Genomic DNA, 16,308 nt, shown 5'->3' with positions numbered 1-16,308 from the left:
TCACCTCATCTAAGTCTTTAATATAAACAATTTTCTCTTCAATACCAATAGGCATTGGTTCACTATGGGGGATCTTCACCTCTTCATACATTTTATTATTTTCTCGCTGAACTGACTCTGGTAAGAACACCTAAAAGTGTATTACAGGAAAATTAATTATAAGTATGAAAACAGAAAGCGTCATTATGCATAACTCACTTTGAACAATGCTTTATCACTTTTCTCCAAAAAATGAATCCAAACCAAAAGCAAATCTCACTCATCCTTTTTATAGATAGAACTGAACCCCTCAAATGGAAAATAATCAGTTTTACTGCTCAGAAAATAGTCCCAAAACCCCCAAAAAGATAATTCTGTTTTATTAAATTTCAGAATGCATTAGGTTTAGAATTTCATAAAGCATTTATTTTGTTAAAGTCAATTCAAAGGTATTCAAAAGAAAGAAAAACAGTATCTTAAGAATTTAACTGACCCTAGAAGTAAAAGCAAATACATCAGTTGAAAATTATATCACTTCTTCCAGAGTTGAAATAAAAATAGAATATATCAAAGCGTTTAAAACCCTCTGCAAAGAAGCACTGCTTCATACATCGGATTCCAAGAAGGAGGAGACTAAGGAAACAAAGGGAACCCTGCTGCACATTACTCATGGGGAAAGATGTACTGTTCAAGAAGGGTCATGCACCAACATACCTTTGCACCCCCAATGAATGCTGATGTTTTCATAGCTTCAGCTCGGGAATCATAGACATGTGGATAATGAATTTTTTCGATGCTCATCTCTCTCTGTCTACCTAGGACTGGCATACTTCGAGCATTCAGAAGCGCTAGTTCTCTGTGAGCAGAAAAATACCTGCAGTAATTCTGCCCATTTCAGACTGCCATCACAAAAACTGAACATGGTATATATATATATGAGCATGGTCAGAGCAAGATTTGAGGGAATGAAAGAAAAAAATTTTACGGTGTTATTCTCTGGCACTAGTTAGACCAAAACCTTAAAACACACAGTTTAGATAAAATTCAGAAGCGCAATCCAACAAGTGCAAGGCTTTCCTAAAATCAGTTTTGACTCTTTTTAAGCAACACAGCAACATGATTTCACAGTTAGATACCAGTCTCACTATATTTTTCTCCATACAAAATACAACAGCTTATTTGCTCCTTATTCTCTCCCTCCTCTACTCCTCCCACTACCTTCTAGCTGTCAGCTTGGAAAATAGTACCCATTAATCTTGAGAGAGAAAAAGAAAGATAGTTCTGATAGATTTAGTACAGACTTCATAAATCCTAAGCAAGTAGTGTGCATACAGGAACTAAGAAAGATAGCCTACCCAACTAATCTGCAATTCCAGCCCACAGAGATGAGATCAAGAAGCTTCTCATTAAGCAAATCACTGCTTTCTTTCCTGAAAATTAGGTTTTCATATTAAAAAAAATTCTATGCTTGTAATAAAACGTGACTTGAAGTCAGAATCACCTAATCACCAAAGCAAGCTAAAAGAAAATAAACTGTTATGATATGTTGAAGTAGCAATTACAACAGAAGCATTTCTCAACTTTTGGGATTTATTACCTTTGCATCCGCAGCTCTTTGGGATCAAAGCACATTTGTCCTTCTCCAGAACCTTCTCCATCTTCCACAGCTTGTTTTTCTTTTCTGGCATTTCGTTTTTCTTCCCGGCGATATTGCTTCATTAACAACTTTTCTTGTTCAGACTGAATTGTGACTTGACAACCATAATTTGGTTTAGCATTTTCTCCTATAAACTTCTTGCACTGTTCTGCAATATGGTAACAGACATGCATCTCCATAAGTACAGGATTCCATTTTATTCCCCCCAGTTTCATTCTAAAGGTTTGGGGGTTTGATGTCTGGTTTCATGCTTGTTTTGGGGAGTTTGTGTGTGCGTGTGTGTGAATGTATTGTGTGCTTAAAAATAGTTGAGCTTTATGTAGACTATGCAGGAGTTGAGCTCAAGACATCTAGAAGTACCACCAGGTCATGTCCCAAAGGCAGGACATCTAAAATACACTTAATCCCAAAGCAAGGGGATGGACTAGCAGCAAAAGAAAGGACATTTTTTGTTTTCTGTATTTATAACAACTTCATCTACAGTGGAAGTGCCACTTTACCTCTTATCACTGCTCTTACATACATGCACTGATAAGCAGGATGGTGTGACAATATAAGATTAAACAGGGTGATTTTTTTTTTAAACAGCCTCTTCACATAACAATTAGTGTATACATATTAGATAACATGACAGTATTGAAAGCATACTCACAATGCAATTTCCCTGAACAAGTGAGGAAATCTATCCTACTCTATACAATCACAAGGACTCCTTTCTTTTACGTCGATAAGCAGCAGGATTATCAAGAATAATCATAACCACAGAACAATTACAGTAAACAATAAATCCAGGGGAGCAGGGAACCCAAAAAAGCTCAGTTACATTCACCTTTCTGAGACCAGTACAGGCCAAAACTGAAGACACAAGCAAGTCTTTTATATATGACAGGCTGGGATAGATTTATTTTGTTTTCATTTTAAGAATATCGGTGGTTTTAAATGTCATTTTTCAAAATTCTGCAAACAGATTATTAGTTTATATAGCTTTGACTGAATATTAAATACTTAACTCAGTTATGTTTCATATGTACTTCTGCAGCCAAACTCTGAAGTGAAAAACTTGAAAACCTTTTTTCATCAAATAAACCCACTTGACTGACATTTTGAACAATTTGTGCTGCTTAGTTTTCACCTACAGCAACAGTGAAACTCCTACATCTCACAGCATGCATACTGGATAAGGCAACAATAACTCGTGGAAGAGCATTGAAAAAATTCTAATAAACTGTCAGAATGTCCACATTAATACCATCATGTCTGCAGCTTTTAACTCTCTCTCTCTCTCTCTTGTATTAGAAGGGCACAATTTCCTGACCAAATTTAGTTCAGACTGAACATACCAGGGCAAAGAAATGTTGCTTTATTTGTCTGATAAACACAACAATCACCTTTACTGCCATGGAAGTAAATTACATAAGAAATAGTCAAATAACACAGCATGGTATAAAAAGCAGTACATGTACAGTTTCTTGACTTGTGCTAATTTTTAAAGGCAAAAATTACTCAAAATTGACTAAATTTCTCCAGACAGAAATTAGTCCCTTCCCCAAGTGAAATTCTGGAAAGATAAGACTTCCCCATTAAAAATACCATTTTGATCTACTTAAAAAGAATAAAACCTTATTAAAATTGAAATTCTGAACTCAGGGCCAAGAGCATCTTCAGTCTCAGAGAAAATACCCTGAATATCACTGAGTTTTTCACCACAGTTAAAGAAGGATTCTCCCATCAGTGAAGAAAGCATTAAATCAGTTAATGCTTTTCTATTGTCTGAAAAACATAACATTGAAAATATTCTTCCTCCACATTCTAGCAGAAATTACTGTGATAGATTTTACTGATGGCATAATGAAGAGCAATTTCATAAAAGCTTCCAAAATACTAATTCTGCTAAGTGAGAAGAAAATACTCCTGTAATTACACTCTGTACATAGGAGGAAAATGTATTAATTCAATTTCTACTGAATGTATTTCAATTTTTTATTTGATCACCTAAGAAGGGAAAGTTATCAGGACAGAAAGCCTTGTCATATAGCAAGACATTCATCTTTGAAATCATGACAGGGAAGAGTAAAACTAACAGTTGTTCTGATGAATTTAGACTAACCATTAGCACAGCAAGAGATGAACTTCTAAACACTTGCCTATGTAATGTTTCATTGAAGACAAACATTAAAAAGGGGTCACTTGCATTTTGAAATTGTTGTGGAGATACCTAAGTCCACCATTACTGGCTCTATTCACTTTTTTTCTAACTCCATATGCTGTGAACATGCATTGGGCTGCATGGTGCTATGTCCATGTAAGACTTATCCCAAGTCACAACCCATATGCTATCAGATTTATTTTTGTCAGAGAAGAAGGTTATAACACTTGTTTTAAAACAGTGATCTGTAAAACTTTTTTTAAAATAACTACTTGGTGCAGATATATTAACTTATAAAAGCAAAAATGACTGTACAAAACCTGAATTACTTTTTTTCACCCTCTCACTTATTCACACTTAAGTTTGACTCTATTATTTTCAGAAGTGGTTGTAACTGTGCTTTTCTTCCCCAAGGCCTACATCAGATGATAGTACAATGTAGAGAGGAAGCAGGAAGGCAAATGAGGACTAATAGAAGATCAGATTATTTCCAGAGTAATCCATTAAAACAGGAAAAGTGCAACTGTTAATACATTCAAAATTTGCACATGGCCACAGGCAGTTGAAAACGAAATAAATATATGCAATTTATATTTGTTTACTCTGTATAATCAGACTTTCTTTGCTTAAGCCCAGAAATACACTTCTCCATTGCCTCCTGGGATTTTTTTGTTTGTTTTTTTAATTATACTGTTGGAAATAAGAAAACAGTTAGAAATCTACTTTTTAACTGATTTGGAACAAAAATTTTGTAGTCACTTACCTTGGAGAGCCTGGAACCTGTTATCATTTGGACAAGTCAAAGATCTTTCCAGAATCAGAGATCTGTTCTGTAGGAGTTTCTCTATGAGTTCAAAACCTTCAGGGCCCAGCAGTTCAAATAACTACAAAGAAAATAAAGTCATAAGTAATATCCTAATGTACATAAAATTTTAAATAGGATTGCAATATTTCTATCCTTGGCAACATCCTATCTGTTGACAATATCCAACAAATTAATGAATTTCACCTCCCAGTAATTCAATCCAAAGGGTATAATTTCTAATACCACGTTCTCTATTACAAAAAGGGAGACTTACAGAAAGTTTTCAGCTGGAAATATATAAAAATTTGTGAATTTTGTCTATTAAGTAAAAGCCACTTTCTCTTGGGGATTCTTATATAAAATTTAACTCTTCTCAAGACTAAACTTTACATGTCTTAATGGTTATTTACATGTGCTGTAAATTTACTTCTCCATAATCTATGCAGATCAATCAAGAGAACCAATGCTTTCTCATGAAAGTCAGGTATGTAGGAAGTCATTCCCTTTCTAGTCAACAGGAGGTGTAGCCTACTGCATTTTCACAGGCTCATCCTACCAAAAAAAAATATCATAGATGTGGAGCACAGCAGGAATATGAAGAAACATTTAAGATGACACTACTACTGACTTCAGTACCTGGACATATAATCCTGTGTGTAATTTGAACACATAAGGTAAGTGATGTACACGAGAAGAGGATTCTGTACCAGTTAGGGGTATTTTGACCCAATGATATTCTTACTCAAATGATTCTCTTGTAGCAGGTTAGACAAATACAGTTCCCTATTAAAAGTTCCATTTTCCATATAATACTTTGTTTTAATGAAAAAGACTCCAAAAAATTAAAAGTACTTTCATCTCTATCTTATCTATAATTATTTTGTCAAAAATCAAAGCATTGCATTAAGCAGTTAGTTACTCAAAACCATTCTTGATTTTTAATACTGCTCAAAACATTTTTTTCTCCATTTTTTTCTATTTCCATAAAGGAAAACAGGGCAGTTTCTCCTTAGTGCTTTTTGAATTTGCTTCTAATATTATCCATATAACTTCAGGAATCTGGTAAGAATAAAATGTATAATGTACTTTGATATGATGTTCTATGAAAGTGTAAGACTTTGGCACTGTAGGATTTAAGCATTTCTGTTCTAACTATAAAAGGAGAGAGAGGTTTCTTACTGTCCTGTATTTAATTTGCCAACTCCTTAACAAAGAATTTTTCTGTGGCTCTCTATGACTACTGTCCTTGGGGAATACCTTGAAATAACTTTATGTTGCCTCTTCACCTATTTGCAAAATTCTGAACAGTGCCAATGGCATCAAATCAATGATCCCTTTTTTTCAGGCCAATCTGTACTTCATAATACAAGCTGTCACTTAAAAATAAGGGAGGGGGAAAAAAGGAAGAAGTGTCACTCCAGGCCCTCAGGGGTTTCTAGGAAAACATAAGGTTTCTGCAAATTAGTACAGTGATGGTGCACTTTGCAGAGACTATGAACTAACAGCTGATGGTATAAAGTCTTGTATTTCTTTCATCAGAGTAACCAGTGATGGCAAGCTGGAGAAGCAGTCTCTAGAAAATAAAATAATTCAATCAATGTGGACAAATAAAAGATTTTCAAAATTGACAAACTACAAAAATATAGAACAGGGAACTGCTGATCAGACAGCAATTCTGCTGTCCGGGATCTCAAGCTTTGATGGATTTCCCTTTATCCAGCCTTCACTAGCACTGATCAGTAATTCTTCTATTTTGCATAGCTTGTTACTGTCATTTTACAGACACATTTTAACTAATATTATCTGAAGATCTAAGATGACTTTGTTCGTACATTTCAAAAGAAAGTGGCAATTCTGTACTGGTAAATTTGAGGAGGTATTTTCCAGGGTCTAATACTTAAGTGAGGGAGGGAAAAATAATCACTGAAGCAGCAAAAAAATAAGTGTATTTCAAATAGCTTAGTTGTACAAAGAACTGAACACAAACTTGTCTCAACTTAGCTTATGAATTCTTGGTTGTGAAATACCAGCAACACGGGGAAATGAAATTCTTTCAATGCAACCAGATCTGGGCTCAAACACTAATTTCTCATCAAGGCAGCAGACACAATGTAAGCACATTCTGACTTAGCACGTTACTCCCCCAAAATGCCCAAACTCAAACTCACACCACCACCATCACCATCAGAAGACAAATAACACACTAGCTCTAAAACATCCAATGCAGATCTCTATCTCTGCACAGGACTCCAAAACATCTTTCTCACTGAAGTTGTTAAGAACAATCTTGAAAAGCATCAGTCAGAAAAGATGGTATTTGATGATATCCTTTTTTTTGAATGGGACAGTGTTTTTCCTCTCCTGTTTTCCCAATCTATTCTGAAACAAAAACCATCCATATCATACTCTGCCCAGTGAGAACAGCAGAACCTCACAAAGAAGCAGCAATGTTACACAATACATTCTACTTCAAGGTCAGGCATCATGAAGCAAAGACTCCAGCCTCAGTGAGACAGGGGCTCAATGGAAGAGCACCAAGGTGAAATTGGACATCCTACCAGTCAGAGAGAGCAAAACCCATACAACACTACATGCCAGACTCTGCCACACCTGTGTGGTGAATGTCACTCCATTTTGCCTTCTTGATGGGTGGACAGATATTCATTTGCTACCAGCAGTTTGAGAGCTGCCTTGGTCACCTAATTAACTTTGCTGTTACTGAATATAAAGGAGGCTTTCAGGACATTTTAAACAGCTAAGACAGACTAAGCTCATTGCTCAAGAATGAGGGGGAAAGTAAAAGAATATAGAAGATCAGAAGCAATGACCTGTTCTTATTGACAAGATGTCTCTCATGCTCACCAGAAGCCTGCCAGAGCTCATGGGTGGAAAACAATGACTAAGAGAGCTAAGCCAAGAAGAAGTACTGAGAGACAGAGAATAAGTTACACAGCAGGATCTGTCACCACCTGCCACAGAGGGTAGCCATACTGACAATGCTAGAAAAATTTTACAAAGACCAGAAATAACTAAACTTGAGAACTTGCAAGATCAAAATATTATTAATATTCATATTTGTTCATGCTTTAGGAGTAATCTGTTGCTTTCTAATTAAGGCATTAACAACTATCACAAAATGATGCTGTTTTAAAGTACAATTCTTAGCATTTTTTGATGCATATGAAAACATATCCATGCAGGAGGCTTACTTCTATTAAAATCAGAGCAGGATAATGAGAAGTAAAATAAGCCCATAAAAATACCTTCTCCCCACCCTTCTGTCCTTCCCAGCTCTACCTTCTTCCCCAGCGGTATAGGGAGACAAGGAATGGGGGTAACGGTCAGTTCATCACTGGCAGTTTCTCCCACTGCTCAGGGGGAGCAGTCCTTTTCCTGCTGCACCGTGGAGTCCCTCCAAGGGGAGAGAGTTCTCCAAGAACTTCTCCAGTGTGAGTCCATCCCACAGGCAACAGAACCCCTCAAACTGCTGCTATGTGGGTCCTCCACAAAGTGCAGTCTTTTAAGGACAGGCTGCTCCAGCATGGGTTCCCCATGGGGTCACAAGTCCTACCAGGAAACCTGCTCCAGCATGGGTTTCTCTCTCCACGCATCTGCAGGTCCCTGCCAGGAGCCAACTGCATGATAAATTTTCATCTTCTTAGATATGTTATCACAGAGACATAACCACCATTTCTATCTGGCCTAGCCTTGATCCAGAGCACATCCATCTTCGGCTCTGCCAGACATGGGAGAAGCTTCTAGCAGCTTCTCACAGAAGCCACCCTTGAAGCAGCCCCCGCTAGCAAGGCTTGGCCATGTAAACCCAATCACCAGGGTAGGCACTAGCATTTCAGATTTGATATGTTATTACATGAACTAGTCTGACAAAACAACGTCCAAGACCCTGAGAGCAGGCAAAGGAATCTGGTAAATATTTATAGATGATTAAGTTATAATGAGATAAACTAGACAGTGGTCAACAGATGGAGAGGCTGTGTGTCAATCAGCAGTTTCTTGAATCCCAGCCAAATTATTACACTCCTTGAAGTCAGTAACAGATTGTACCCAAAAGGCAACCCTGACTGCCTTCACCAACTAAAGTCCCACATGACTTCAGCTACTACTCCCTAACCATGCAGACAGAGATGAGTGAGATATATGGTCACTGATATTTTTTTGGAGTGATTTTTACATTTCATTTTATGTGCTTAATATCTGGAAGAAAGCATATTGAGTAATCAATGTAGGAACAAAAGGACAAGATGTGTCATATTGCATTAGAAAGGTGAGGCAAGGTCCCCATGCAAATGATTTCTCCTGAATATATGCTAGCTTTATGAAAAGGCAAGGAGGCAGACAAGAGTCTTTCATACAGACAGCAGTCTATCTGCTAGAGTTCCCAGAAAGGAGTTGAACCCCAATGAGACACATGACATAGCAAATTTTTTCAAGTAATGCTCAGCCATAAAAAAAAGTACATCTTAATGTTCAAGACTGGAACAAGATTTTACTCTGAATGTTAAATAGGTACTATTCTCTTTTCAATTCTATAAAGTATAATTTACAAGGAGCTTTAGAGGTCCTCAAATATGAGGCACGGAACTGTGCGTAATACTTTGACATCATAAACTATCTGCCATCACAAGGGCATTTTCTTGACTTCTACATCTTCCCTGAGGTGGGAAAGAGCCCTATAAATCTCAGAAAATATTTTGTTTTACAAGTGCACACAAAAATAGACTATGAACAGTCCTTGCACCTCGCTTGAGTCTTAGCACTGTTCCACAGCAATAAATGAATCAGAAACCCAAATTCAGCCAACCAGCGGTTGTCCTCTGTACTTTTATAGCCTAACAGCGGGTTTTGGTTACAGAGTCCCACCTACACAATTATCTGCTACCCCTGCATTTTGTGGCTTGTTTGCAGATGATACTGCTTTACAAGGCACTGTTTTCAAACAGCTGTGGAAGAATAACAACCATAGCAAGATCTCAAGTTTCTTCTGTCCTAGTAGCTCTGAAGCAGCTGAAATGATTGCTTCATTAAAAAAAAAATTATCGGGTAAATAGATTATTTTTCTTGGGCTACAGGCTTATTGGAAAAGCTGTCTGGATATAGTACCTAGTATACTACTTAAAAAGATTCAGTAACAAAACCAAGGACATTGAAGATAGAGGGGTTTTTTAATATAAAAAAAATCAACACAAACTTTATGGATATAATGTATACACTGATTACTAATTACTGCTGTACTGAAGAGACTATCATCCCCTCTAACAACTACAGACTATAGAAGAACATTTGGTTTAAAACCAAATCTCAGATGTTTTGTCTTTTCATGTTTCTTACAGGTTGATTTAGACAAGCCAGATAAAGCATGATTTCTTACCATTCTTATTAATAACAGGCATTAAGTGTGTAAGAAAGTAGTTCAGCTCACAGATCTGCTTTTCTTTTTTTAAAGCCTAGCTTTTTTGAATAAAACACCTATTACATTTAGTCCCTCTATATAGAAATAACCTTCCAGCCCTACAAACCACCTAGGAGACTTGGCAGAGTCTAAGCAAGCTCAGCTTAACTGCAGTGGTCTCACAACAAACAGAACAGTAACCAGACACTTCAAGCCCTCTTAAGACAAGTTGTTGATAAGTTGTTGATAACCCACATGTATGCACAATGCTTTTCTGATGGCTATTCCTCGACACAGAGGCTGGAGGACTCTCACATGGCAATCTCACAGAGCACAGGAATCAGATAAGGCAGAACAAGCAAATAATCTAAGGAACCAGGAACGCCTGGCTCTCAGCCTCCCGTGAGATCAAACACCAGCTTCAAGAGCATGAATGAAGTTACTCCTTCTTATCAGAGAGGTCTTGAAGATCTGCCTGTTAGTTAGCTTTAAATTTTTAGATTTTACTACCAGTTGGCAATTAGAAGAAAATAACTAAGGAAATCAAAATTTAGAAATAGGCAGATTAAAAAAAGCAGTAAAATTGCAGGAATTCCCCCAACACATTTAGAATTTTACTTATATGATAGAAAAAGGCTGAGTAAGGAAACTGATGAAAAAGTTTTCATTGGGAAAGACATCTGCACAAAGATAATGAAGTTGTAACAAATTCTTACTCAACATTTAACTTTTGTTTACTTTTCCCATTGCAGTCTAACAAAAACTGATGGAAATCAGGTCTTCAGTATGGGACACGTTTTTAGTCCAGAAGAACAGGTAGGACAAAGACATGGCCAATTACTCTTTTAAATACCATCTCTCCTCAGCATATTGGGAATATGCTCTATTTTTATGCATTTCTGTATCCACAGACGATGATACAATTTTACTCCAAGTAGTATTTACACTAGTAAAAAGATAAGAATCACAGCAAGGAAAACTTCAAAAATGGTATTAAAACATCAAAAAAAGCATCTTGGAAGACTCAGCCTACAGGTTCAAGGCTTCTTTTAAATCAAATTGCAATCAATAGTTAAAACACTGAAATTGATCAGTTAAAGGAAGAAAAAAATGCTTTTCTCATAACAGGACTTAAAAAAACCAGACTATCAGATTGAAAGTGTATGTAAATATTGATAAATAGGCCTAAACCTATTTATTTGACTGTCAGTTTTGATTATATATAATTCTTTACTATTAGTCTTATAATAAAAAAATAGCACAATCTGTCACAGCATAATGTGAATTTGATGAAAATCTTCCACCAGCTCCTTGTGCAAATCCTAAAACTTCTTACCATACCTGAAAAAGAGACAAGCACAAAATCACAAATCAAAGCAAATTTTCTCAATATTTTTACGTGAAAATAAGTAGACTGAAGAAATCATTGTCACTATCATCAATATTTTAACAGAGAGTAATTAGAAACTTAGACAGATACACTTATTTTGAAAATTTCAAATACATAGCTACAAGGCAACTTCTACCAGCTTCTTCAGCCTGAAGACTTTGGCAATTAGAAATAATGTCAAACAGCAGCTACAAACAGCAGAGTACTGACCTGCCTTAGGAAAAGAAAACCCTGAAGACAAACTGAAATGTAGAAAATCTCACTGTTACATGATTCCTTAAACTAGTGCTTATCTTCGGAAGTATTCTGGGATAAGCTCCAAATTATTTTTGACATAAAAAAAAAGTCCTGAAACTGGATAACTACTGCACTTGCAACTTTTCCTACTTGTAGATACAAGGGCAAGGAATTCTGACAGTACCCAGCAGAAAACATACATTTATGGAAGTGATTCCTGTATCAGAATCAATTTGATTTAAAATGGCAGTGGTTAGCACGGAATTCTATTCTGCAAAAGGTAAAAACCTGCAGGTTATCTCAAAGGGCAGCAATTCCCAAACCTGCCCTTTTCAGAAGGAGGACTTGGCTGAGGGTGGACCCAATGTATACTGACAGAGTAAAGCAAAATACCAATAAGTCAAGGAGTTGGTTTATGTTGCTTAACAGAGGTGAATGATGAAGAGTAGCATGGGACCCTAATACTAGAAGCTAGTTTTACCCCAATTAGCATAGTCAAGCCAGAATTTTAATATTCTCTGCTGCACCCAACAGGGTTACCCAGGAAAACAGACTACGACCACCAACCCCAGGCTGTGAACTCCAGCACCCCGGGTAGGCATACACATGAGTGGGTGAGAAGAAAAAAAGGCAAGCTTTGGCCTGAAAGAGCATTTTATACTGTTTTAGGAGTGTGCAGGGAAAAAAAAAAAAAAAAAAGGATTTCAGAAGATAGATTATTTTAAAGCCTAGCTTTCCAAGTTAACCAGGGCTATGACATCACTGGGTGTTTAGTAGTATGTGAACCAACAAGTGTTAAGCCTCCTCAGTAGTTTCTAGTTTTGACAGCGAGACAGAAGAGTTCAGGGCCAGCAGTGGAGGCAGATCTGAATGACTGAGTGCTCTTTGTGCCTCCTGCCCTTATTCCCTGGGAGGCTGCAGCAGGAGCACGGTGGCACTGGCACGCACCAGTGAGTCCAGCACAGCACCAGCACAAACTCCTGCTCAGCCAGCAGAGCTGCAGCGCTCGCACTGCGGCAGGCGCGGCGTAACAGAAACCAGCCTGCAGCAAACCTGGCCCTGCCACTTCCACGGATCAAGCAGCTGTGGGCTAGGGATTTCTGTGTGGGATTTTCCCCTCCCTACCTTCCATAAAATGATTTGGAGGAAAGAAATTTTGTGCTTAGTTAATTAGAGAGCCCTAATGTTTCAGGTGCCATCTGACTGCGTTTCTCACAGAACTTGTACTTCCTTATGTCTCCATGTGGATGTGAGAAGAACTCAGCATCAAATAAAATAAAAAGGGACAAGTTCCATCTGCGACAGACTGGCTTGCTCTAAAAAAAGATCTCATTAAGTTTAATAATGTATTGAAACTGATTCAAAAGGTATCATTAATAGATCAAGCCTCATACTGGCTCAAAGATACAACGAACTTTCTCTCAGTACAAAACTGAAGTAAAGAGTTGACAGGAAAGAGGAAAAGTTATTGACAGGAAGGACAGTGAACAGCTCTCAGCACCAGGATTAAGCCTACCATTTCTTGCCTCTCTCTGTGGCTCTTTCATCTTTTCTTAAGTCCCATCCCTAAAAAACAGCACTCAAATGCCGTTCAATTGGGTTTTTTATGAAGGGAGACAGCATGGTTCTGTTTTCATAAAAAGAAAAAGTTTCCTAACGTCTGTGGGGTTTCAACAGTCCTTGGACAACAACAAAGCTGTATACTTCTGGATTTAAAAAAAAGAAGTCCACAACTGAAAGAGGGGAAAATGTATCCAAAATAAGGATTATTTTCTCTACATGAAAGGGGAGCAGATAAGCTCTATGGTAAAGAATAATGAAACATGAGCTTTCTATTGTCTGAATATAAAACTCTTGGTAATTTTAATAAAATTACAAAGAAAATATGCACTTGAAAAGCCAGTCTCATGCCAAGTTGGAAGCTTTGATGATAAGATAAAGATAAAACACCACAGGGGTGATCCACATATGCCTGTACTTTCCCTAAATGGATACTCCTTTATGAATGAGGCAATGGAGAATAAGCTTTGTGATATGTTAATTTGTTAGGGCTAGAAAGTCATTATACTGAACAAAAGAAGTGCCACTTTGACACTTAAAACCAAACATGTTTTATGAGACAAGTTGCTTTGACATCAAAGTATCATATGCCATGCCAGGGTACACACACACAAAACTAAAAGCTAATGTCATAATTTCATGGTACATTAAGAAAAATGAAGATTAAGGTAAATCAATATATTATCTTATGCGACGTTTTCATGTGGTGCTGCATACACATAGCAATGAGCATTTAAAGTAGCTGGTTTTAAGTCAAAATGAATGGTAAACTGTAGCTTTTGGAAATGTTATCTCAAAGGAGCCGCACAACAAGAGCTATTCCACTTCCTTATTGATTTTAACTAAGAAATAATTATAAGAACAGCTTGACTTTTCTACTGTATATAAATTTCTATAGTAAACTTGTGTGTGAAGAGTTATTAAGAGATAAACCTCACAAATTAGTAAACAGTTATATGAAAGGAATACAATTGCAACAGAAATTTAATCTGACTTCAGGACTGTTCTTTGGCAAAAACCTAAATTGTCCTAAGACAAAAGAGAAGCCACATTGCTTTCAAAGAGGTTTGAAGATGAATTTCTAGATTAGTTCAGGAAGAACACAGACAAATAATGACAGAATAGAAAATATTAAAATTTACTATTAAAAAAAAAAGCCTTCTCTATGAGCATTTCCTCTTCTTCATTACGATTCAGATACTTAAAAAACCTACTACATACTGGTCTTCCATGTTTTCTCATAAGCCTCTTATCTCTCATACCTAAGCTAGAGATTCATAACTACTTGTAAACATTCAGACAAGGATTCTAGATAAGTTTCCTAAACTTATAGCTAACTTTACAGTCATGGGCATATTAGTAACAACCACAATAAGGGCTGGCTGAAGAGTTCTTCTCCAGGACCAAATGATGAACATTTCTGGAAATCAGTTAAGTACTTCCACTTCTTTACAAAAATAAGCCATTTATAACCTTTTAAGTGACTTATATGATTTTGAGATAACATTTTAATTATCACTTCAGACTTCATTCAATACTGCAAAAACAAGGTACCCAGTGAACAGTGGTTCAATAATAATGAAAAAATAGTATCAGCAGCAGAAAGCATGCAATAGACATCAATACAAGCTCCAAAAATTTCCATTACTAAAGAGGGCAGGTAGTCTAGACATGGCCTACATAAAACTGGCAATTGAATATTTATTGAAAAAATACTAATCATCTGATTCTCAGTGGCTGCTTAAAGCTCTTACAGAAAACTGAACAGCCATGTCCAAATGGAGCAATTAGGTACCTTAAAGCATCCTGAAAGACATCTCACAAGGAGTAGACAACTGCTCTGTGTTTAAGAGCTCTGAGAGATGATTCTCATGCACATTTATTTGGCTACTGCAAAAGTTGTGCCAGAACTGGAAACTGGATTCCAACTTCCCTGGAATCTGAAAGTTCACTGAAACTCTTGGCAAGATTGTTCTTTGGTAAGATGAACAGACAATATTCATGAAACTTTTTTTTTATGCTGTCAGTCTATTGCTTTCTCCCTCCCTCCTTCTAAATGCCTTTTCCTGCAAGCCACAGTCCACTGATGCACTCCCCACACTAAATATGTTTGTATTACTGCTACTTCTTCACATCAAACCAGACCAGCAATTATTTTTTCATATTCCATTTCGTCAATTTCCATGCTTTATTAAACATGTTTTATTTCCATGCTTTATTTCACATTTCCTTAGTTTTCCATGCTTTATTTCACACATGATGGACCTCCTGTGAACCCTTTTCCAATTATTTCAACACCTTCCATATACAGTAATGATGAAGTCATCTCCTGAAACTGCTTTCTCTATCAGCAAGCTTTCTATATTAACACATTCTCCACTTAAAATCAACTAAAAAATGTAGATGCAATACTAAAAGTATCTGGCAGTGCTTACAACGCAGACCTTTAAAGTCTTTACAATGCAATACAAACATACAAATGTTGATGTCTTTAAAATATGTTCTGTCACAATAGAATTCTGTTTCTCACTTTTGGGGGCTTTTAATGTAAGTATCTACACTGCTTTTATGTTTTCAGCATCTGCATTTTTTTAAAAGAATGATAATTTAAGTAGCATGTCAAGCTATTTAACATCTCATTTGATTACTTAGAACAAAGACAGTCAGTAGACTCCTCATTCTAGAATTCCACTTGCAAATTCCACTCAGCTCATCTCCACAGTTTTGTTTTGTCCGCTAATGCACTTCACATGAGTACAGAAAGGTTTAATCATTACTTCTACATGATAAAATCAAGTACCACAATTTTTGTCATTCTTACAGGAAGTGTCCACAAATCTAATCTTCACAAAGTAAGATCTTCAATTAACACTGCTAAGTAATACAAGATATATATCTACCTATACAATATACAGCATTCATACTGTATTTAATAGAAATAATAGTGCAAGTAATGTAAGCACAGAATGCTTTTGTTTCATTTCTGCAGAGCTCATGCCTAGCTCCAGCACAGCATTAACATGCTAAGCTCAGAGGCCTACAGCACTTCTAGAACATGACAGAAATACTCACATGAGACAATCAGCTTTAATATGAAATATCCAAGATTTTCCCTGTATTAATG

The 16,308-nt window shown here is 36.6% G+C and overlaps 1 protein-coding gene across 5 annotated transcripts in view; it reads right to left on the bottom strand.

Annotated features, from left to right (window-relative positions):
- ASCC3 (activating signal cointegrator 1 complex subunit 3) overlaps positions 1–16,308 on the bottom strand; it is a 251,354-nt gene that overhangs the window by 205,415 nt on the left and 29,631 nt on the right. For all 5 annotated transcript variants that reach the window (XM_059842392.1, XM_059842389.1, XM_059842391.1 and 2 more), the window contains 4 exons: positions 4,546–4,666; positions 1,577–1,784; positions 694–835; positions 5–130 (listed from right to left, as the gene is read on the bottom strand). In XM_059842392.1, the coding sequence (XP_059698375.1) occupies positions 5–130; positions 694–835; positions 1,577–1,784; positions 4,546–4,666 (597 nt within the window). The remainder of the gene's footprint in view (positions 1–4; positions 131–693; positions 836–1,576; positions 1,785–4,545; positions 4,667–16,308) is intronic.

Source organism: Haemorhous mexicanus, chromosome 3, assembly GCF_027477595.1.
Source record: "Haemorhous mexicanus isolate bHaeMex1 chromosome 3, bHaeMex1.pri, whole genome shotgun sequence".
NCBI classification, from domain to species: domain Eukaryota; kingdom Metazoa; phylum Chordata; class Aves; order Passeriformes; family Fringillidae; genus Haemorhous; species Haemorhous mexicanus.
The sequence above is the reverse complement of the archived record's forward strand: the minus strand, read 5'-3'. Positions and strand labels throughout refer to the sequence as shown.